The 17,138-nt window shown below is 40.6% G+C and overlaps 4 protein-coding genes across 8 annotated transcripts; 1 reads left to right on the forward strand and 3 right to left on the reverse strand.

The window, feature by feature from the left end:
• Positions 1 to 798: 798 nt before the first annotated feature.
• Positions 799 to 3,403, reverse strand: LOC147176609 (uncharacterized). Its single transcript, XM_086070472.1, has 2 exons — positions 2,999 to 3,403; positions 799 to 2,244 (listed from the first exon to the last, which is right to left on the reverse strand). The coding sequence occupies exons 1-2, from the start codon at positions 3,120 to 3,122 to the stop codon at positions 932 to 934; spliced, it is 1,437 nt and encodes a 478-aa protein (XP_085926598.1). The 5' UTR covers positions 3,123 to 3,403; the 3' UTR covers positions 799 to 931.
• A 168-nt stretch (positions 3,404 to 3,571) lies between these two features.
• LOC147176610 (uncharacterized) lies at positions 3,572 to 13,205 on the reverse strand. Its single transcript, XM_086070485.1, has 2 exons — positions 12,745 to 13,205; positions 3,572 to 5,170 (listed from the first exon to the last, which is right to left on the reverse strand). The coding sequence occupies exons 1-2, from the start codon at positions 12,929 to 12,931 to the stop codon at positions 4,440 to 4,442; spliced, it is 918 nt and encodes a 305-aa protein (XP_085926611.1). The 5' UTR covers positions 12,932 to 13,205; the 3' UTR covers positions 3,572 to 4,439.
• Positions 5,036 to 10,939, reverse strand: LOC147176611 (uncharacterized). 3 transcript variants are annotated; one of them, XR_015094298.1, is made up of 12 exons: positions 9,549 to 10,939; positions 8,950 to 9,079; positions 8,670 to 8,811; positions 8,233 to 8,509; positions 7,940 to 8,117; positions 7,774 to 7,841; positions 7,485 to 7,665; positions 7,171 to 7,419; positions 6,864 to 7,035; positions 6,658 to 6,779; positions 6,167 to 6,437; positions 5,036 to 5,176 (listed from the first exon to the last, which is right to left on the reverse strand). XR_015094298.1 is itself a non-coding variant. In XM_086070453.1 (11 exons), exons 1-11 carry the CDS (start codon positions 9,840 to 9,842, stop codon positions 6,262 to 6,264), a joined length of 1,986 nt encoding a protein of 661 aa, XP_085926579.1. In that variant the 5' UTR covers positions 9,843 to 10,939; the 3' UTR covers positions 5,761 to 6,261. The 3 variants fall into 3 exon arrangements, 2 of the variants coding, with proteins under 2 accessions (XP_085926579.1, XP_085926578.1); XM_086070453.1 differs by lacking the exon at positions 5,036 to 5,176 and having other exon boundaries at positions 5,761 to 6,437; positions 8,670 to 8,808; XM_086070452.1 differs by lacking the exon at positions 5,036 to 5,176 and having other exon boundaries at positions 5,761 to 6,437.
• On the forward strand, positions 12,631 to 17,087 carry LOC147176612 (uncharacterized). Of its 3 annotated transcripts, none has more exons than XM_086070467.1 (2): positions 12,631 to 12,736; positions 14,423 to 17,087. In XM_086070467.1, exons 1-2 carry the CDS (start codon positions 12,709 to 12,711, stop codon positions 15,976 to 15,978), a joined length of 1,584 nt encoding a protein of 527 aa, XP_085926593.1. In that variant the 5' UTR covers positions 12,631 to 12,708; the 3' UTR covers positions 15,979 to 17,087. The 3 variants fall into 3 exon arrangements, with proteins under 3 accessions (XP_085926593.1, XP_085926594.1, XP_085926592.1); XM_086070468.1 differs by lacking the exon at positions 12,631 to 12,736 and adding an exon at positions 13,793 to 14,266; XM_086070466.1 differs by lacking the exon at positions 12,631 to 12,736 and adding an exon at positions 13,793 to 14,201.
• The last annotated feature ends 51 nt before the right edge of the window (positions 17,088 to 17,138 follow it).

Below are 17,138 nucleotides of genomic sequence, written 5' to 3' on the forward strand. Positions count from 1 at the left end.
GTCCAAAATAACAAGCAAGGAAAAAGTGCATCATCAAATGATGGTCCATGTATTAAGGCAAAGCAAAGCAGGCACTCTGGCAGCTTTATTTATATAGCATATTTCATTTCATACACAAGTTGACACAAAGTGCTTCCCATAATTAAAAGTACATTTAAAGAAACTAAAGACATTTAAAAACAAAGTACCAAAACAAATTGTAGCTTATTAAAATTACTAAAGATGTACAGTGAGTGAAAATTGTTTTGGAAAAAATATTCAAAAAATTCATTAAAAGACCTCAATCACATTATCACATTGGGGGGCATAGTTTTCATGTTGTGATCTCTTCGTTTATTGCTTTAGAGAATATCAACTCCTTGAGTTGCATTATCGATTTTTTTGCGGGGTTCTGGTCAAAACCCAAGCTACAGCATTCTGAGCTGTAGCTGTTTGATGCTCTTTTGAGGCAGTCAAGTTAAAAGAGTGTTACAATAATCGACTTGAGATAAAAGCATGAATGAGCTTCTCCTGGTATGCATTGAGCATGCAAACTTTCAGTCTGGAGAGGTTTTTCAGCTGCTAAAAGGATGTTTTAATAATTGATTTGATATGACAGCTGAAAGTCATATCCAAATTGATTTGGATTTTTTTTACTAACAATCCTCTTTATTGCCCAGAAATATTTATACTTTGTCTTTTCATTCTTTTTTCACCCATTGAGAATTTAGCTCCTGTGAAATTAGGGAAGGAATCAGTGATTCCCAACACAGCTGCAGTTTATTGAGTTTATTTTGCAGCTTACCAGAAATTCTTTGATCACACAATGTAACTGAACAAATTCTCTCTAGTGTGCGTCTGTGTTTTGTTGAACTTGACTTTGCAGAAACACTTTGGCCACAAATCGAGCAGGCAAAAGGCTTTTCTTCAGTATGTGTTCTTGTGTGTCTGTTCAATCTTCCTTGATAGAGGAAGATTTAGCAAAAACTGAGCAGGCAAAAGGTTTATCTCCAGTGTGTCTTCTTCTGTGTGCTTTCAAATGTTGCTTTTGTCTAAATTTTGTACCACAAAATGAACATTCGAACGGTTTCTCCCCAGTGTGCGTTCTTGTGTGTATTTTTAACTCTTCCTTTGTCGAGAACCCTTTACCACATACTGAACAGGTGAAAGGTTTTTCCCCAGTGTGCGTTTTTTTGTGCCTTGTTAATCCTCCCTTTATAGAAAATCTTTTACCACAATCTGAGCAGGCAAAAGGTTTCTCACCAGTGTGAGTTCTTGTGTGCATCGTTAAACTTGCCTTTACAGAAAATGTAATACCACAAACTGAGCAGACAAAAGGTTTTTCTCCAGTGTGTCTTCTTGTGTGTCTTTTTAAATCTGTCTTTGAAGAGAATCTTTTGACACAAATTAAGCAGGCAAAAGGTTTTACGCCACTGTGTGTTTTTAAGTGATCTCTTAAATGCCCCTTTCTAGAGAAACTTTTCCCACAAACTGAGCAAGCAAAAGGTTTTTCCCCAGTGTGTGTTCTTGTGTGTCTTATTAAGCTTTCCTTTAGAGAAAATGTTTTATCACAAACTGAACATGCAAATGGTTTTTCTCCTGTGTGTGTTCTTGTGTGAACTGTTAACTCTCCCTTTGTAGAAAATCCTTTCCCACAATCCGAGCAGGCAAAAGGCTTTTCCCGAGTGTGTGTTCTTGTGTGACTTATTAAACTGTCCTTTAGAGAATACCTCTTCCCACAAACTGAACAGGCAAATGGTTTTTCCCCAGTGTGTTTCCTTGTGTGGCTAGTTAAATTGACCTTCCTGGAGAATCGTTTACCACAATCTGAGCAGGCAAAGGGTTTTTCTCCAGTGTGTGTTCTTGTGTGTCTTTTTAAGGATGACTTGTTAACAAATGTTTTGTCACACTGAGAACATTTCACGCGTCTGTTTTCAGTGCAACTTGTCCCATCACTTTTCAAGTGCTCATCATCATCATCGTCGTCGTCACTGTCAGAAGGTTGTGATGTCACGTCATCACCATCTGAAAGTGGCGGTATGAGGTCGTCTGTTTTTGACCCTCCATCACTTTCTTCACTCTTCACAGTGACAACCATCAATGGAAACTTGGTGATTTCATCCTCCTGCGCTTCTTCTTTAATATAAGGAGGCCTTTCCTCTTCCTCCTCCTCCTCTTTAACTTGCACGCACTCTGGCTCCTTCTCTTTAACTTGTGCGCACCCTGGCTCCTGCTGCTCAGGACAAAGCTCATCTTTATTTGGGTCTGCAGGACACCGGAAAACAAAAAGCAAGCTTTGCTCAGTCAAGTCTTATGTTGCGACTTTGACGTGTAGTTATTGCATTTAAAATGTTTTGGCATTATTGGCAATATTTAAAAGATAACAGAATATGAACTGAAGAAGCGTATTGTATTAAAAGTGAAATGTCTTCAACCAAGACAAAAACTGTAGAAGTGGGGTGACTGTTTTTATTTTTTTTTAATCCTAGTCTACTAGTACTCACTACTCACAGTCACAGACCATGAGAATAAGATGGGGCAATGCAACATCAAATACAATGCTATAAAGAGTAAGATCATGCATCGTCAAAAGTAGAAACAATCAAGACAGACAATCAACCTTTCCTGACTGTCATTCGGCTGGCAACACACTCAGTGTGTGCAGCAAAATAACATATCTGGGCGGCTGGGCCATATCATTGCAAGGGATCCGTCTGATGGACATGCACAGGCAGCGTAGCAAATTGTACACTCAAGCCAATACATTGTGGCTGGATCACTCAACATCTCCCTCTTCCGAGGATATTCTACTGTATAGTTTGTATATTGTTATGTTTTGCTATTTTATTTTTATTGTTACAATATTGGCCGTCTATTATTTGTTACTTCAGTGCACAAATCTAACACCATAAGGAAACTGTCATAAATACTCCATTACAAAATTGAACGTAGGAATGTTTAAAAAAAAAATTATAATAATAACAGCTACTAAACAAGTGAGAATGAGAAGTCAACAGACCTGCTCTGAGTGACACAACTCGAGGCAGTTTGCACACCGCGTCCAGGGGGTGACGTTGTGGCTCAATGTCCTCTTTTGTTCCACAAAGTTCCTCCTTGTACTCTGTTGTCTTTCTTGCATACATTTTCACGCCACAATCGCAAATCTTTCTCTTGATCTCTTCTGTTGTTGGCGATGTGTTGCTAACAAACGTGTCTCTTTATTAGCGGCTAGCAAGCTAAGCTAAGTTAGACAGAGAAGTTTTAACGTGCACCCACACAAGTTTATCCAGACACGAAGTTTTGAATTATTATGTTTGAGTCCAGCAAAATGGTGATGCGCGTTGTGTGTCTTGGCTTTAGTTCGTTCAGTCGTAATTCGAGAAGATTTAGTGGCACTCTTGTCCAAGACAGTGCCACGATATGCGTCGCCTACACTATCAGCAATGCGCATGCGCAACATGTCGACCATCTTTGCTAGCAAGGTTTTTTTTTGGAACAACTTTATTCAACTAATACAAATTTCAATAATTAAAGGGAATCACATGTTGCATTAATAAACAAAGAGCATAACGTTAGGAGGATAGAATATAAGTACATTCTTACAAAATATTTTAAATGCACATTTGGCCTCGTAAGTTTACATACCCTGGCAGAATTTAGGATTTTTTTGGGGTCATTTTTCACAGAGGTAAATGTTAACGAAAACGTTTCTTCGTGCTTGAGTGAAGCCATTTATTATCAAACAACTGAGCAATTCCATTGCCTGTTTTTACTCAACTGGCTTTTTGTTGTTGTTGTTGTTGTTGTTGTTGTTGTTGTTGTTGTTGTTGTTGTTGTTGTTGTTGATGTGACGTTCATGAACTTGTTCCCGTGTCGCGATTGCTCTCTCTCTCAGCTCCCGGAAAAGATGCAATTTTGTTCCAAAATATGAGCGCCAAGAAAAAGTTCTGCGTGCCGCGACTGACAGCGAGGTTACTGAAACAAGACAGGACCACATAGGATAGGACCACGCACTTCCTAAACAGACGTAGAATAAAAAATATATATACTTTTTTTTTTTTTTTTTAGATATGGACCAAATACAGACTCAATGCACGTATCCTAACCAAACAACAAAGGGTTGGCAAACAACAAAATGACCCCCAGTGAAAAGGGCTCTCTTGCATAATACAGTCATTACCGTTCAGGGATGACAAAAAAAAAAAAGGAACTGAGCATTTTTCGCCATCTAGTGATGATTTTTTTTTTGTCCTTTCAATTCTTGAAAGCCTTGGGAGTCCGTGTCTGAAAACGTGAAAATCTGAGTAATTGACAAATGCAGTAATTGCCTATAATTGCCACAAGATGGTGACAAAGTGCTATTATTCTGACAGGGTCATGGTCTGCAAGAATAAAGCACTTCTCTTCACTTCAATATAGATCCTGTGTGAAACATTTCTAGTAAGGAGACTGGCTTCAGTTCATGGCCCCGCCTCTTTCATCATGGATGCCGGAGGGGGTGTTGTTAAAAAAGCGTTCCTGCGAGTGTGTCGTCTCATGTGTTGCCCCAGCCCCGAATGACAACTAAAACTTGCGTTGCATACTGAGCAGTGATATGGTTTCTCCCCAGTGTGTGTTCGTGCATGAATATTCAAAGTTCCCTTAATGGCAAATCTTTTGCCGCACACTAAGCAGCTAAATGGTTTCTCTCCAGTGTGTATCCTCATGTGTCGGACGAGAGAGTCCTTCAGGTTAAAACTTTTACCGCAGATCGTGCAAGAAAATGGTTTCTCTCCTGTGTGGACTCTCATGTGTCTGTTCAAATTGGACTTGTCATAAAATAATTTGTCACATTGGGAGCATTTCACATGTTTGCTGTCAATGTATGTCACATCATTTTGAGAGTGTTCGTCATCAGTGCCAGGAGACTGTACTGTTGTGTCATCACCATCTGATGGTGGAGCTAAGAGGCTTTCTGCTTGTGACCCTTGGCAGTGGTCTCCATCACCTTTAACGGTCGCGTGTTGACTTGAGCTGCTGCTCAGAGGCTCATCCTCTCCGGTCGCCTCATTCTGCCCTTTTTTCCCATCATCTTCTTTCTTCACAATGATTCGGATCACTGACAACTTTGTTATATCGGCCTCCTCCTCTTCTTCTTTAATGTGTAATGGAGCGTCTGGCTCCTTGAACCTGTCAACACCCTCCACTTTTTCTGCATCTGCAAACAGCGTTTAAGTACAGAAGAAGAAAAAAAAACATATTACTAGTCAGTAACATATAACAATAAATATTATTTATATTCTGCTTGAGTTGGTAATTTTTTTCCTTTTGACAGATGCTCCTGTGGAAACTTAATACCAGAAAATGTAGCATACATTTTCCTGCTCTTTTCTTGGAGATAACACAGGTAGAGTCAAAATATCAATATTGAAATCGAGTTTGTCTCGATGCTGATTTATTGCATACATCTTTGAGACATAATGGCATTTATACTTTGTAATATCTTGTCGGTTAGCAGACGGCTGCGGGAGGTTGAGGGGAACCTTAAATGCATGGTGGACAATCCAGGGTTGGAGTCAGTGAGCCTGAATCGGTTCAGGCCAAATTTATAAAAGGGAATTCACCGGTAGGTTACATTTTTCTAAACGTTATGATTTAAAATTAAACTAAAATATTTTATGGTTTGCTGCTTTGCTTCAGTGGGTACAAAAATGTAATAAAGTTTTAAACAGGATATCTTTATTTTTATTTTTTATAAATAAGCAAGTAATGTATATGTACCCTAATAATTGACATGAGTCGTTTCAGTATACACACACTCAAACATTTATTGGCATTGAATTATTTACAGATATGTTGTGTTAATTGCAACACAGTATCCTTAAACCGTCACAGGTGTCACATCAACGGAGGAAACATCACACAAGAAAACTATTTACAACCACCCACACACGCACACACAGACAAAAATGAAATAGGAACTAATGATGACCGCTTCTGATGGGAGTCGAGCCAGGGGAACATGTCTGAGGCAGACATTATTGACAATTTCAACTTTAGTATTAGAATTGTGAGACAGTAGAGAGGAGATGGAAAAACAGGGGAGTGTTAAAGCACGCAAAACAGCAAAAATGAATTATGTAAAAAAAAATGTATGTAACTCCGCCCCCAAGTATATTGTCCAATGTCTTGTCGCCATTAGAGGTACCTGACATATCCATCTTTGGCGAGCTGGTGCTGTGACGCAGATTCAAAGGTCGTCATTCCCAGCTTGTGTGATCCTTCACATCAATTAACAGATTACTACGTGGGATTCAAACTCCTTGGCTGAAGTGACGCATAACCTTCAATGGCTTCCCGCTTGTCCGGCCGGTCAAAGTGATTTTCAGGAACATTGATTGCCAAGACTGCTTCAGTGTAGGGAAGTGGGTCCACAAAAACCTTGTTGAAGATTAGGTCCATCATGTCCACTACATACTCTGTTTTACACAATATAAAAACAAACATTTTAGTTCCTTTTTTTTTTTTTCAAACAAGTTTTTTTCTGCCAAGTATCACCTGGCACTTTTCTAATACTGTTTGCCTTCTTAGCTATTTATTGTTGAAATATTTATTTATAATAGATGCAACATTCAAAAGTGTATAATTTATACGATTATTATTATTATTATTATTTTTTTTTTTAAATTAAACTCTTACGGAATGTCTGCTCCATCTTCAGGGGTTTTGCTCTACACTCTCCCTTCAGGAAGTGCACCTTGTCTGTCTGAGCTTGTGGTCGGTTGTCGTTTTCGTTGTAATGCATCGCCGCCAAGTACAGTCTGTGATAAGAAAAAAAAAAAAAAAAGATGTCTGAAATTTTAGGTCACGCGCGTCAACAAAATGACAAATTAAGTTCTATTTACCTGCATAGCAATCCAAGAAATGGAAATACAATGTGCTTTGGGGCAAAATGAAGGATGACGCTATGGAATGCATCTAAAGATGAAGTCTGGTCGTGCGGGCTAAGTTTAGCGACATCCTTGAGAATCCTTTTGTTTGCAATCACCTTCTCAAGTCTGTAGAAAGCCGGCGTGTCTGCGAAGGACAAAAATCATCATTCGAAATTCGATAGGTAATTTTTTTTATGACAAAAATTACAATGAATTCCCAAAAGTTTCACAAAGTGAGGTCGTCTTGAGATATATACATGTTTTTTTATTTGATCCAAACCTGTTGAAAGCCATTTGTTTTTGTCGCGCGTCCGGTGTGATTCATGCAAGCAAGCAGGAAAAAGAGGCCCGCCGTGTTCATGAACGTCCCGAACGTGATTCAGGACCGAGGTCCATTTTGCCACCCTCTCGGGCCCGGTGGTGGATGTCGCTGCCGTCCAGTAGATGTGACTGTTTATGCTTTTCATCCACTTCTGCAGCTTCTCGCAATCTTTCATCTTAACGACCTTCTTGAGTTTCTTTGAAATTCCTACAAGAAACATTTATTGCAATGAAATAAGCCGCGTGCAAAAAATGAAACCCATGTCGACGTACCTTCTGCGACGTGCCGGACATCGTAGTAGTGTGTGATATGGTTCTCCGTGAGAAACTTCTGAATTTGTGGATGTGGCCTGGTGACTACGCAGTCCACGGTCACGCCGCGTGCATCCAACGATGCCAGACTCCTCCTCAGGCCCTCTTTTTCCATGTGGTGGCGACCGCCAACTTCATTGCTCTGTTCCCCAGATAGCAGACCGCAAAATATTTCTATTTAGAAAACGTGTGATGAAATTCTTTTCCATAATTAAATATTTAAAAAAAAAAGTCCATTTTAGCTCATCACCTGAATCAACTGCATGTCCACAATTGTGTTTGTATTGAGGTCCATTGTTGTGTAACTACCAAACGTTGCTAAAAAAAAAGAAAGAAAGTTAAATTACATTTTATTTTTCCCGCCACTCAAAAACAAACACACCATAGAATTGCGTTATTCGGTGAAATATGAAAACCTGGAGAGTCGGTCCTCGTGTCTCCACCAAGTACGACTTTTTCCTTCCGGCTGAGTTGGTGCAGTAACTCATTCTGTTGCGTTTGCCAGTGGTGAATAACTGCCGGCTCAATAAAGGATCTGGCGTGCCGGCGAAAAGTGTCAGAACGGAAAAATTGAAGGTGCATTGATTCGAAGACCTGAAATTAGGGGAGGAAAGCGTTTTAGAAAAAAACATTCGTCAGCTAACCAGATCTCATGTAACATTGTTGTAAAAGCTATAGTCGAATTTTTTTTTAACTTGTCATCATTTACCCGTTTAATTTTGAAGAAGGAGGCGCCGCTCAAATATATGGCTGCGGACAGGTGGAGGTTCCCAGCCGGAGTGCTTCCTATGACGGGCTGGCTATTCCACTGGCTGCGATACTCGCAATGCGGGCACTGCTGCTCAACGGATAGGAAAGTCCCCGCTTTCCTGGTCTTCAAATGACACGCCCGCGCGCAAACACGACACGCGGCAAATAGCTCCATGAGGTTGCTCTCATAAACGATGTATTTTTTCATCTGGTGGGTGGGAGTGGATCTGTCGTCTCTGTCAGACAGAGGGGAAAATGTATGTTCATACATTTAAGCAGCATTATCTCTCCGTAGCGGTGCTGTGAAACACGTTCTTACCTACACAGAGTTTAAGCTTCAAAAATGACGACATGCGTGAAATAAGCACACTCGCGACACAGACTAGAATTACTTACGGCATAATTGATTCTGCAGGGTCAAAGGTTGAGCCCAGCCCCTTTGAAGCCACTAATGATGAGCTACTCTCTAAAGCATCTTCCTCTTCTAGCTCCTCCTCCTCTATATCCATGCGAGCTCTCTTCAGCGGTCGCTTTACTGCTGTGGATAAAAAAAAAATAATAATAATAATAATAAAAAATAAAAATAAAAAAAGTGATTCACTGAGTAGAGACAGAACGTAACTTATTACCAACTTCATCCCAAAAAAAATGTGTCCTAATGAAAGTAGCTGCATACCTGCACTTCCGTAATAAGCTCCAAAAGTCTTCAAAGACAGCTGCGTGCCGACAGAACGTGTCTTCTTGTCAGTCTGACAGGCAAAATCTCTCAATGTTGGCATCTGTAAAGTGGGGGTTGATGTGCTGGCCTGAGCACGTGGGAAATAGAACAAATGTTATCAATGAGGAAAAGCTGGACATAGGCTGACTATCAACGAGGAGTTAAAATAAATAAACAAAAAGCCCATATTTTAGAAAGCCAAAAACTGTGCTTATTCAAAAAAGCCTTTTGGTGTCTAAAAGTAGGCTGTCACCTTGATTTTGCAGACCACCTCTCAGGTTAGCTTCAATTGCTGCGGCTAACCTTTACCATTACTGATATCGAAGTGAGTTTTGATCATCACCGTGCCGAAAATGGAGGTTATTTCTTAGAACGCATTTTTTCACACAGCTTTCTAGTAACGGCCAGACTTCGTTCGCATTGCATTTGCGTTTAAACGCAACGTTACTACAGAGACGAGGTTGTAGCGTTAGTTTACAACAGTTAGCTGCAAAGCACGTTGAGAGGATAGGAAAGAAGGTTAAACAGTAAATCGAAATAAAACGTTAAAAACTTACATCTTCCACGACCGCAGTCGCGTCGCGCACCGTTGGGACGGATCCATTCTTTAGTCTTAATCGAGTTGCAAATCCAGCTCTGAACTGGCTTTCATTCACGAAGCAGTCCTGAGCGAAATGGTGAGCACACACATAAAGCAGTTTTGGAACTGCCGTCTTTACACTTCCTTGAAATATAAACTTAATCCACTGTCTTCTCAAAGACTCGGACGACGGCGTTAGGAAAAGACTGCGATGCTCATTTGTGCAGTCAGGAATAGAGCAAGCCCTTCTTCCTGAACGTAGTTTCGCCATTGTTCTCACCAGAGCGTTTGCTAGCAGAAAAACATGGCGTAGCTCGTAGAATTTCTATGGGCGTGACAAACCTTTACCAGAGGCGGTGCCGCTAAAATGAGGGGGCGGGGTCGAGTGCACTTCCTTGGCTGGGACGTACGGACGTCACCAAGCCACGGAAATTCAATCTGACCGATTAAAGCACATATTTTCCATAGGAGAAAGTTAGAGAGGGTCGAGGATGGACTTTTTGCCTACCAAGTGGGGTGAAGACAGGCCGCGGATATATATTAGTGATTTAAAAACGCACTAATGTACATTTTGCCTGATGTGGGATCTTTAAAGGATAACTCACTCAACAGGAAGTCAAGACTCTTGCTCCACCCCTAAGATTTGAAATTGGCGCTCAAAGGGGGGTGGTGCCTGGAGGACCGTTGGGTTGCGAATGGGGAGAGGGTTGGGCGTGGTCTGGCTGTGATTGACAGCAGCAACTCGCTAAGAAGCTGTTTGGAGGCGTGTACGAGACGGAGCCGGTGGGAGGCGGGGCGACTACGTCATACTGAACAAGTGACGTAGTATGTATTGTCTCATATAACGAGGGGACAACCAAATTGAATTTATCCTAGTGTTACCTGAAGATGGCGCCAAACACACAGCTTTTGCCCCAAACTCAAGCTTTCAATAAACATGCACTAAAATGTCAAAGTAATGACCAGGACATGTAGACAGCATTTGTATAAACTATCTCCTTTTCTTTATGCCTCCTAAATCATCTCTTTCTTACTGCCATTAAGTGTACACATTTTTAAATTTGACATCTAAAAACCGCCAGCCATTTTGAAATGTAATTTTAATTCAAAACATGCCTTCTTTACTAAACAGACATTTTATGTGCAGAAAGTGTTGAGGTCTATATAGAAGAAAGAAATCCACTTTCTACTTAATGACTATTTCTTCATCACAGGAGATACTGAATTGCATCACTGTATAAACATGTCCTCGTGTGTTTGTGTACCATGAAGACTCACACCACCGGCATCCATAAATTAGCATCTGGCCGGCCCTGAATATGCCAAAAGTAAGGATGGGTTTTGCGAAGACAGTGGGTTTCTTGACTGCTTATGATATATGGACAGTGCATATAACTTGTACACGTGGGCACTTAAATTCAACAAGGCCAAACAGTGGTTGTCCCTTTGGATTATACACAACACCATCAGAAAATGAGCACATCCGTGGGGCATCAGGATGGATGTAGAACCCGCATGGATAGTGATTGCCATCCATGACACGGCAGCAGGCGCCCTCTGCATATCTGCTGTCCGGTGCTGAGAAGCCTGGACAATGAGAGCGGATGGTTCCGCTATATAGGTTGCTTCTGTGAAAGAAAGAAAGAAAGAAAGAAAGAAAGAATGAAAGAAAGAAAAAAATGAAAATCAAGCTCAAAATGATACAAATCCAGGTTCCTATACCCAAGTGTGGAGAAGTATGGAATTAAGTAAGCGGTCAACACAAATCTGTAGGTAAACTTTAAGAGGACAATTACCTTGCTTGTCTAATGCCACCGTTGTTCCGTCTTGGTGCAGCAGGAAAGGGAGTGAGGTTCATCTTCTGATGCAGAAGTGCTGCCACATGAGTCAACTTCCAGAGTTGTACCAGCGACACACATTCACTGGCAGCTGTAGAGAACAAAAAAGGCGACAATCCCTAAGAACGATCTGTTACAATGCACGTTATGGATGATTTTAATTTACTTTTTTTAATACTTATACTGATCCTTAAAAATCCCAATTTGCATCGTATTTGTGTTGCTCACTACGTAAAGAACCATACAAAAAAACATACAGTATGTACACAGCATATACTGTAGTATGACTCACAGCAAGTCGAAATGGTTCTCTTATGCGCAGACTGCGAGGAGTTTATTTGCTTGTTTTTTTGTTTTGTGGCAACTCAGTTTCGATTAGAAATATAGAACAAGGCGAGAATCCCATCCCTAAGTACTATAGGGTTCCGATCTGTACAATGCACGTGTTATGGATATTTTTTAATTTACTTTTAATACCTATACTGATCCTTAAAAATCCCAAAAGCGCATTGTAAACATTACGTAAAAGCGTGCTTACTTACCTTCATAATTGTGAATATAACTAGAGACTGTTACAGTAGACAATATTTGTATTCTACTCTTTGCGTGTTCAATTAACTGAATGGTGAGATTCTGGTGAAGAAGTCCCTTTGCAAAGGTATTGTTATATCAGAAGCTTCTGATCACACAAATGAAGTCACCCAAGCAGTGTTCTGTTCAAAAGTGTGTGTCCTCCTCCAGCAAGCACACAGTACATTTATTGCAAATCAGTGAATACAAGAAAATCCCCCTCTCCTCCCATCAGCAAGTTCCCATAGGTATAAATCAGATTAGAGAAAAACAATAATAAATCAGCCTGTCTCTTCGACCGACTGGGACCGGTACCAGGCTACACTCCCTTTTAGATAATAGTGGAAAAGAAACCCGTTGCCCTTCTTTTCTCAGGAGAGAGACAGATAAGAATACAACAGACAATTCTATTCATTGAGCTACACAGCTATAACTAAATCCAAAACGGCTAAAATATAAATTGAAACTGAAAAACAATGTTAATAATTCAACAAGACATGTAGCTCAAATTATTGTGTCCTTCTAAGATGTACGCTTGAGAGATACGATTTAGGTACTTCAGAGAAAAGGAGGCAAATCGAGCAGGAATCGAGTGGAAAACACACAGTCCGTGCGTAGATACCGTCCGGATATGGCCAACAATGCACGCATGCGCACATTGCGCAGCACCGTTTAGCTTTCATCCGACCAAAGGCCTGGGGTGAGGCCTTCACAACAATCACATATTAGATGAAGGCTACTGTGATCAAAATAAAAGGTACAGACCTTCTCCATCTTGGGGCTTCTCAAAAACAGCATCCAGTAGTTGACGTTGTCGCTCGTTTTCCTCTTTCGTCCGAGAAAGTTCCTCCTCGTACTCGGCTATCGTTCTTTCAAAAACTACAAATATTTCTTCCACGGCCGCACTTAGTCGCCGATTCAACAAATCTCTCAGTATTTCTACTTGACACATTTTCACGCAGCCGCACTTTATGTCTCCTCCCTAAAATATGTTCCTTCCTTCAACGTCTTCTTTGTTTGCAGCTTGTAAGCTAAACGAGCTCGCAAACGCACGGAGGCAATTCTCTTTTCTTGGCAGCAACTATGAATGACGTTTTACGCTATTACGTGACAGAAATGTTTATGAGCGCAACCGCTATGATGGGTTATGTTACGCGCATAATCTCAAGGCTGTAGCGAGAAAAAAAAATGGCTTGGCGTTCGATGTTTGATATTCACTCCTACCGTCTAAGTTAGGGACCGTCTACAAATTACATTCTCCAGGGTGATGTTTTATATATATATATATATGTGTGTGTGTGTGTGTGTGTGTGTGGGTGTGGGTGTGTGTGTGTGTGTGTGTGATTTACAACAGCGCCAATATTGATCATATCTCTCATTTTGGACAAATTGGGTCCATTTAAGGGACCAAAATGACGAATGTTTAAAAAAAAAATGTTCACCAAAAATCAACAGAAACACGTTTTGTCATTCTGATTGCTGTAGTAGCTAACAATGGTAAGCAACTAACTACTACAGCACCAATATTTATCATACCTCTCATTTTGGACAAATTGGGTCCATTTAAGGGACCAAAATGACGAATGTTTAAAAAAAAATGTTCACCAAAAATCAACAGAAACACGTTTTGTCAATCTGATTGCTGTAGTAGCTAGCAATGGTAAGCAACTAACTACTACAGCTCCAATATTTATCATCAGCACATTCAAGGGACACAAATGTTTTGTCCCTTGAATCCTACAGGCGCTACCTCTATATTTTGTCCTAGTTGAGTTGCTGTAGCTTGCTATCAAAAAAAAAAAAGACAGCCGACTGGTTGTGCACGCTTACTGCAGATTTTGTAGGCGCCGCTGACTGTCTTGGACACGCACTTCATTAAATCATTTTTATCCCATTACTACTAACCGGACAAAAGCCTCGACACAATACGTGCTTCACTGCTTTACTGGACGAATGAAAGTGGATCTTCGTGTCCGGATGAAATTCGTCCCGGTGTACGTTTAAGCGTCTCTGGCTAACGTAGCTTAGCTTGCTAGCCGCTAACAAAGAGACGCGAGTTAGCGACACCTGGTTAGGAATCGACCAAGGGAGTGAAATGTGTGCAAGAAAAACAGCAGCGTACAAGGAGGAGCTTTGTGGAACTAAAGGAGACATCGAACCACAACGTCGCCCCCTGGACGCGCTTGGTATGCTGGAACCACGAACCGTTTTACACGCCGCAGGTTGGTTCACTCGGTTCCATGCACTGTGCATGGTTTCCTGCCTCGCTTCGCCCCCCTGTTGTAAGGTGGTACACATTCACTGGCTTAGAATTTGTAGTTCTCGCGCGATTTATGGCAAAAAATAGTGCTGGGGAGGATTTGTGTCAGTCACTCCAAAATAACCAGTGCAAAAATAAAAAGGTACAGGTCATCCATGACTTTTGTCTTCTTGTGTCTTGCAGACCTCAATGAAGGAGATTTTGGTGTTGAGCAGCAGGAGCCAGTGTCGCCACAAATGGAAGAGGAAGAGGAGTCAGAGACTCTCAACATTAAAGAAGAAGAGCAGGAGGACGAAATCACCAAGTTTCCATTCTCTGATGTCATTGTGAAGATTGAAGAAGATGATGGAGGATCGCAATCAGACGGCCTCTCAGCTCCACTTTCAGTTGGTGACAACATGACGTCACATTCTTCTGACTATGACGACGAACACTCGAAAGGTGATATGACAAGTCACACTGACAACAAACACTGGAAATGTTCTCAGTGTGGAAAAACGTTTTTCAAAAAGTCAAACTTGAAAAGACACACAAGAACACACACTGGGGAAAAACCTTTTTCCTGCTCAGTTTGTGGGAAAACATTCACCACGAAGCAACAATTAACAAGCCACACAAGATCACACACTGGGGAAAAACCTTTTGTTTGCTCCGTTTGTGGAAAAACTTTTTCTGACATGTCAAGTTTAAGAATGCACACAAGATCACACACTGGGGAAAAACCTTTTGCCTGCTCAGATTGTGGTAAAACATTTTCTGTTAAGACAAGTTTAACAATGCACACAAGAACACACACTGGTGAAAAGCCTTGCATCTGCTCAGTTTGTGGTAAAAGATTCACCACAAAGGGACATTTAGCAAAGCACACAAGAACACACACTGGGGAAAAATCTTTTGCCTGCTCAGTTTGTGGTAAAAGATTTAGCACAAAGGGGAATTTAACTAGCCACACTAGAATACACACTGGGGAAAAACCTTTTGCCTGCTCAGTTTGTAGTAAAACATTTTATAAAAATACAGATTTAACAAGACACCTAAGAACACATACTGGGGAGAAACCCTTTGCTTGTTCAGTTTGTGGCACACAATTCAGACAGAAGGTACAATTAAAATTGCATGAACGAACACACACTGGAGAAAAACCCTTTGCCTGTACAGTATGTAATAAAGGGTTTTCTACAAAATGGTACTTTAGAAAACACACAAGAATACACACTGGGGAGAAGCCCTTTGCCCGTTCAGTAAGTCGTAAAACATTCGCTCAGAAGGGACATTTAATAGCACACACGAGAACACACAGTGCGGAACGAACCTTTGCCTGCTCAATTTGTGGTGAAGCATTTTCTCAAAATCTAGATTTAATAAGTCACCGAAGGACACACACCGGAGAGAAACCTTTTGCTTGCTCAGTTTGTGATAAAAGATTCTCCGCGAAAGGACACTTAACTAACCACACACAAACGCACACTCGAGGAAAAACGTTTGCCTGCTCGGTTTGTGATAAAACCTTTTCAACAAAACAAGATTTAACAAGGCACTTAAGAACACACACGAGGGAGAAACCCTTTGCCTGTTCAGTTTGCGGCACACAATTCAGACAGAAGGCACATTTAAAAGTACATGGAAGAAAACACACTGGAGAAAAACCTTTTGCCTGTACTGTATGTGATAAAGGGTTTTCTACACAAAGTAACTTAAAAAAGCACACAAGAAGACACGCTGGGGAAAAAAAACGTTGACTGTTCAGCTTGTTGTTAAATGTCCCTTAAAAAAAAAAATCAGGATTCAGAATAACTCGCAGGTTGGCTGAACTTTTCACTGCACTTGCTGACAATCAGACATGCTTTCATGTACGTACTCGTGTGAACTGAGTGAACGACACATTTATGTATTCAGTAAAAGTGTATGGTTTTATTGTGTTCGTGTTGCTCATTTTTCAACATTGTTTTCCCGGGCAGGCTTTGTTAAACGCATCGTTGTTGAACGAGCCATGCTCCGTTTTACTAGGAGGCGAACACATCACTGAATTGTTGCATACTTATGGACACGCAGTGTCACATACGCAAAGAAAGAAGACGACTGCAGCCATGCACACTATTTCTATTGTACTGTAATGTTAAATGGACTGATCTTAAAGCACTTTCTACACCGCATGGCAATGGCATGCTTTACTATGTTTATTGTTTCTAAATTACCTTATGTTGTTCTTATATAAATAAAATAAAGTTGAGTGTATATACATACATACATATGTATACACACATACATACATATATATATATATATACACACATTTATATATGTATACAAATATATATTTGTGTGTGTGTTCCCTCGGTATAACGCGGTTCACTTTTCACGGTCTCTCGAATTTTTTTGGGGTGCAATTTTGCATGCATTTTTTATTCCAGTAATGTACGTACTTTATAAAATGTATGAAGGTTTGAACATTGAGAATGTTTAAACAAGAGATACATTTAAGAAAATGTAAATGCCTCGATGAGAAAAGTATAAACTGTGGCGAGGAGTTTCAGAGCCTTAATACATTTATAATAAACGTCCGCGGATTTCATTTATTGCGGGTATTTTTTTTGGAACATAACCCCCAGCGGAAAACGAGGGAACACTGTATAGTATAAAATGTTTTAGTCTCCTGTCCCACGCAGTTCCAAAATCCAATCTGCGCCACTGGTTAGGGTACAGATACATAAATCTCCAAATGGATATGACATTCGTACCCTTGCGGCGACACCTGCACGCTCAGCGCGTGCACAACACACACGCATGCCTCCAGACGGGAAGACATTTCCAAACATTTGGCTCCGACAGTGCAATCACAATAACATACTGCACACACAACACAACCTTACTTGAGGAGCGCTTTCTGCTGGCTCCCATA

This window comes from Leptonotus elevatus, chromosome 3, assembly GCF_054856555.1.
Source record: "Leptonotus elevatus isolate MCC_2025b chromosome 3, RoL_Lele_1.0, whole genome shotgun sequence".
Taxonomy (NCBI): domain Eukaryota; kingdom Metazoa; phylum Chordata; class Actinopteri; order Syngnathiformes; family Syngnathidae; genus Leptonotus; species Leptonotus elevatus.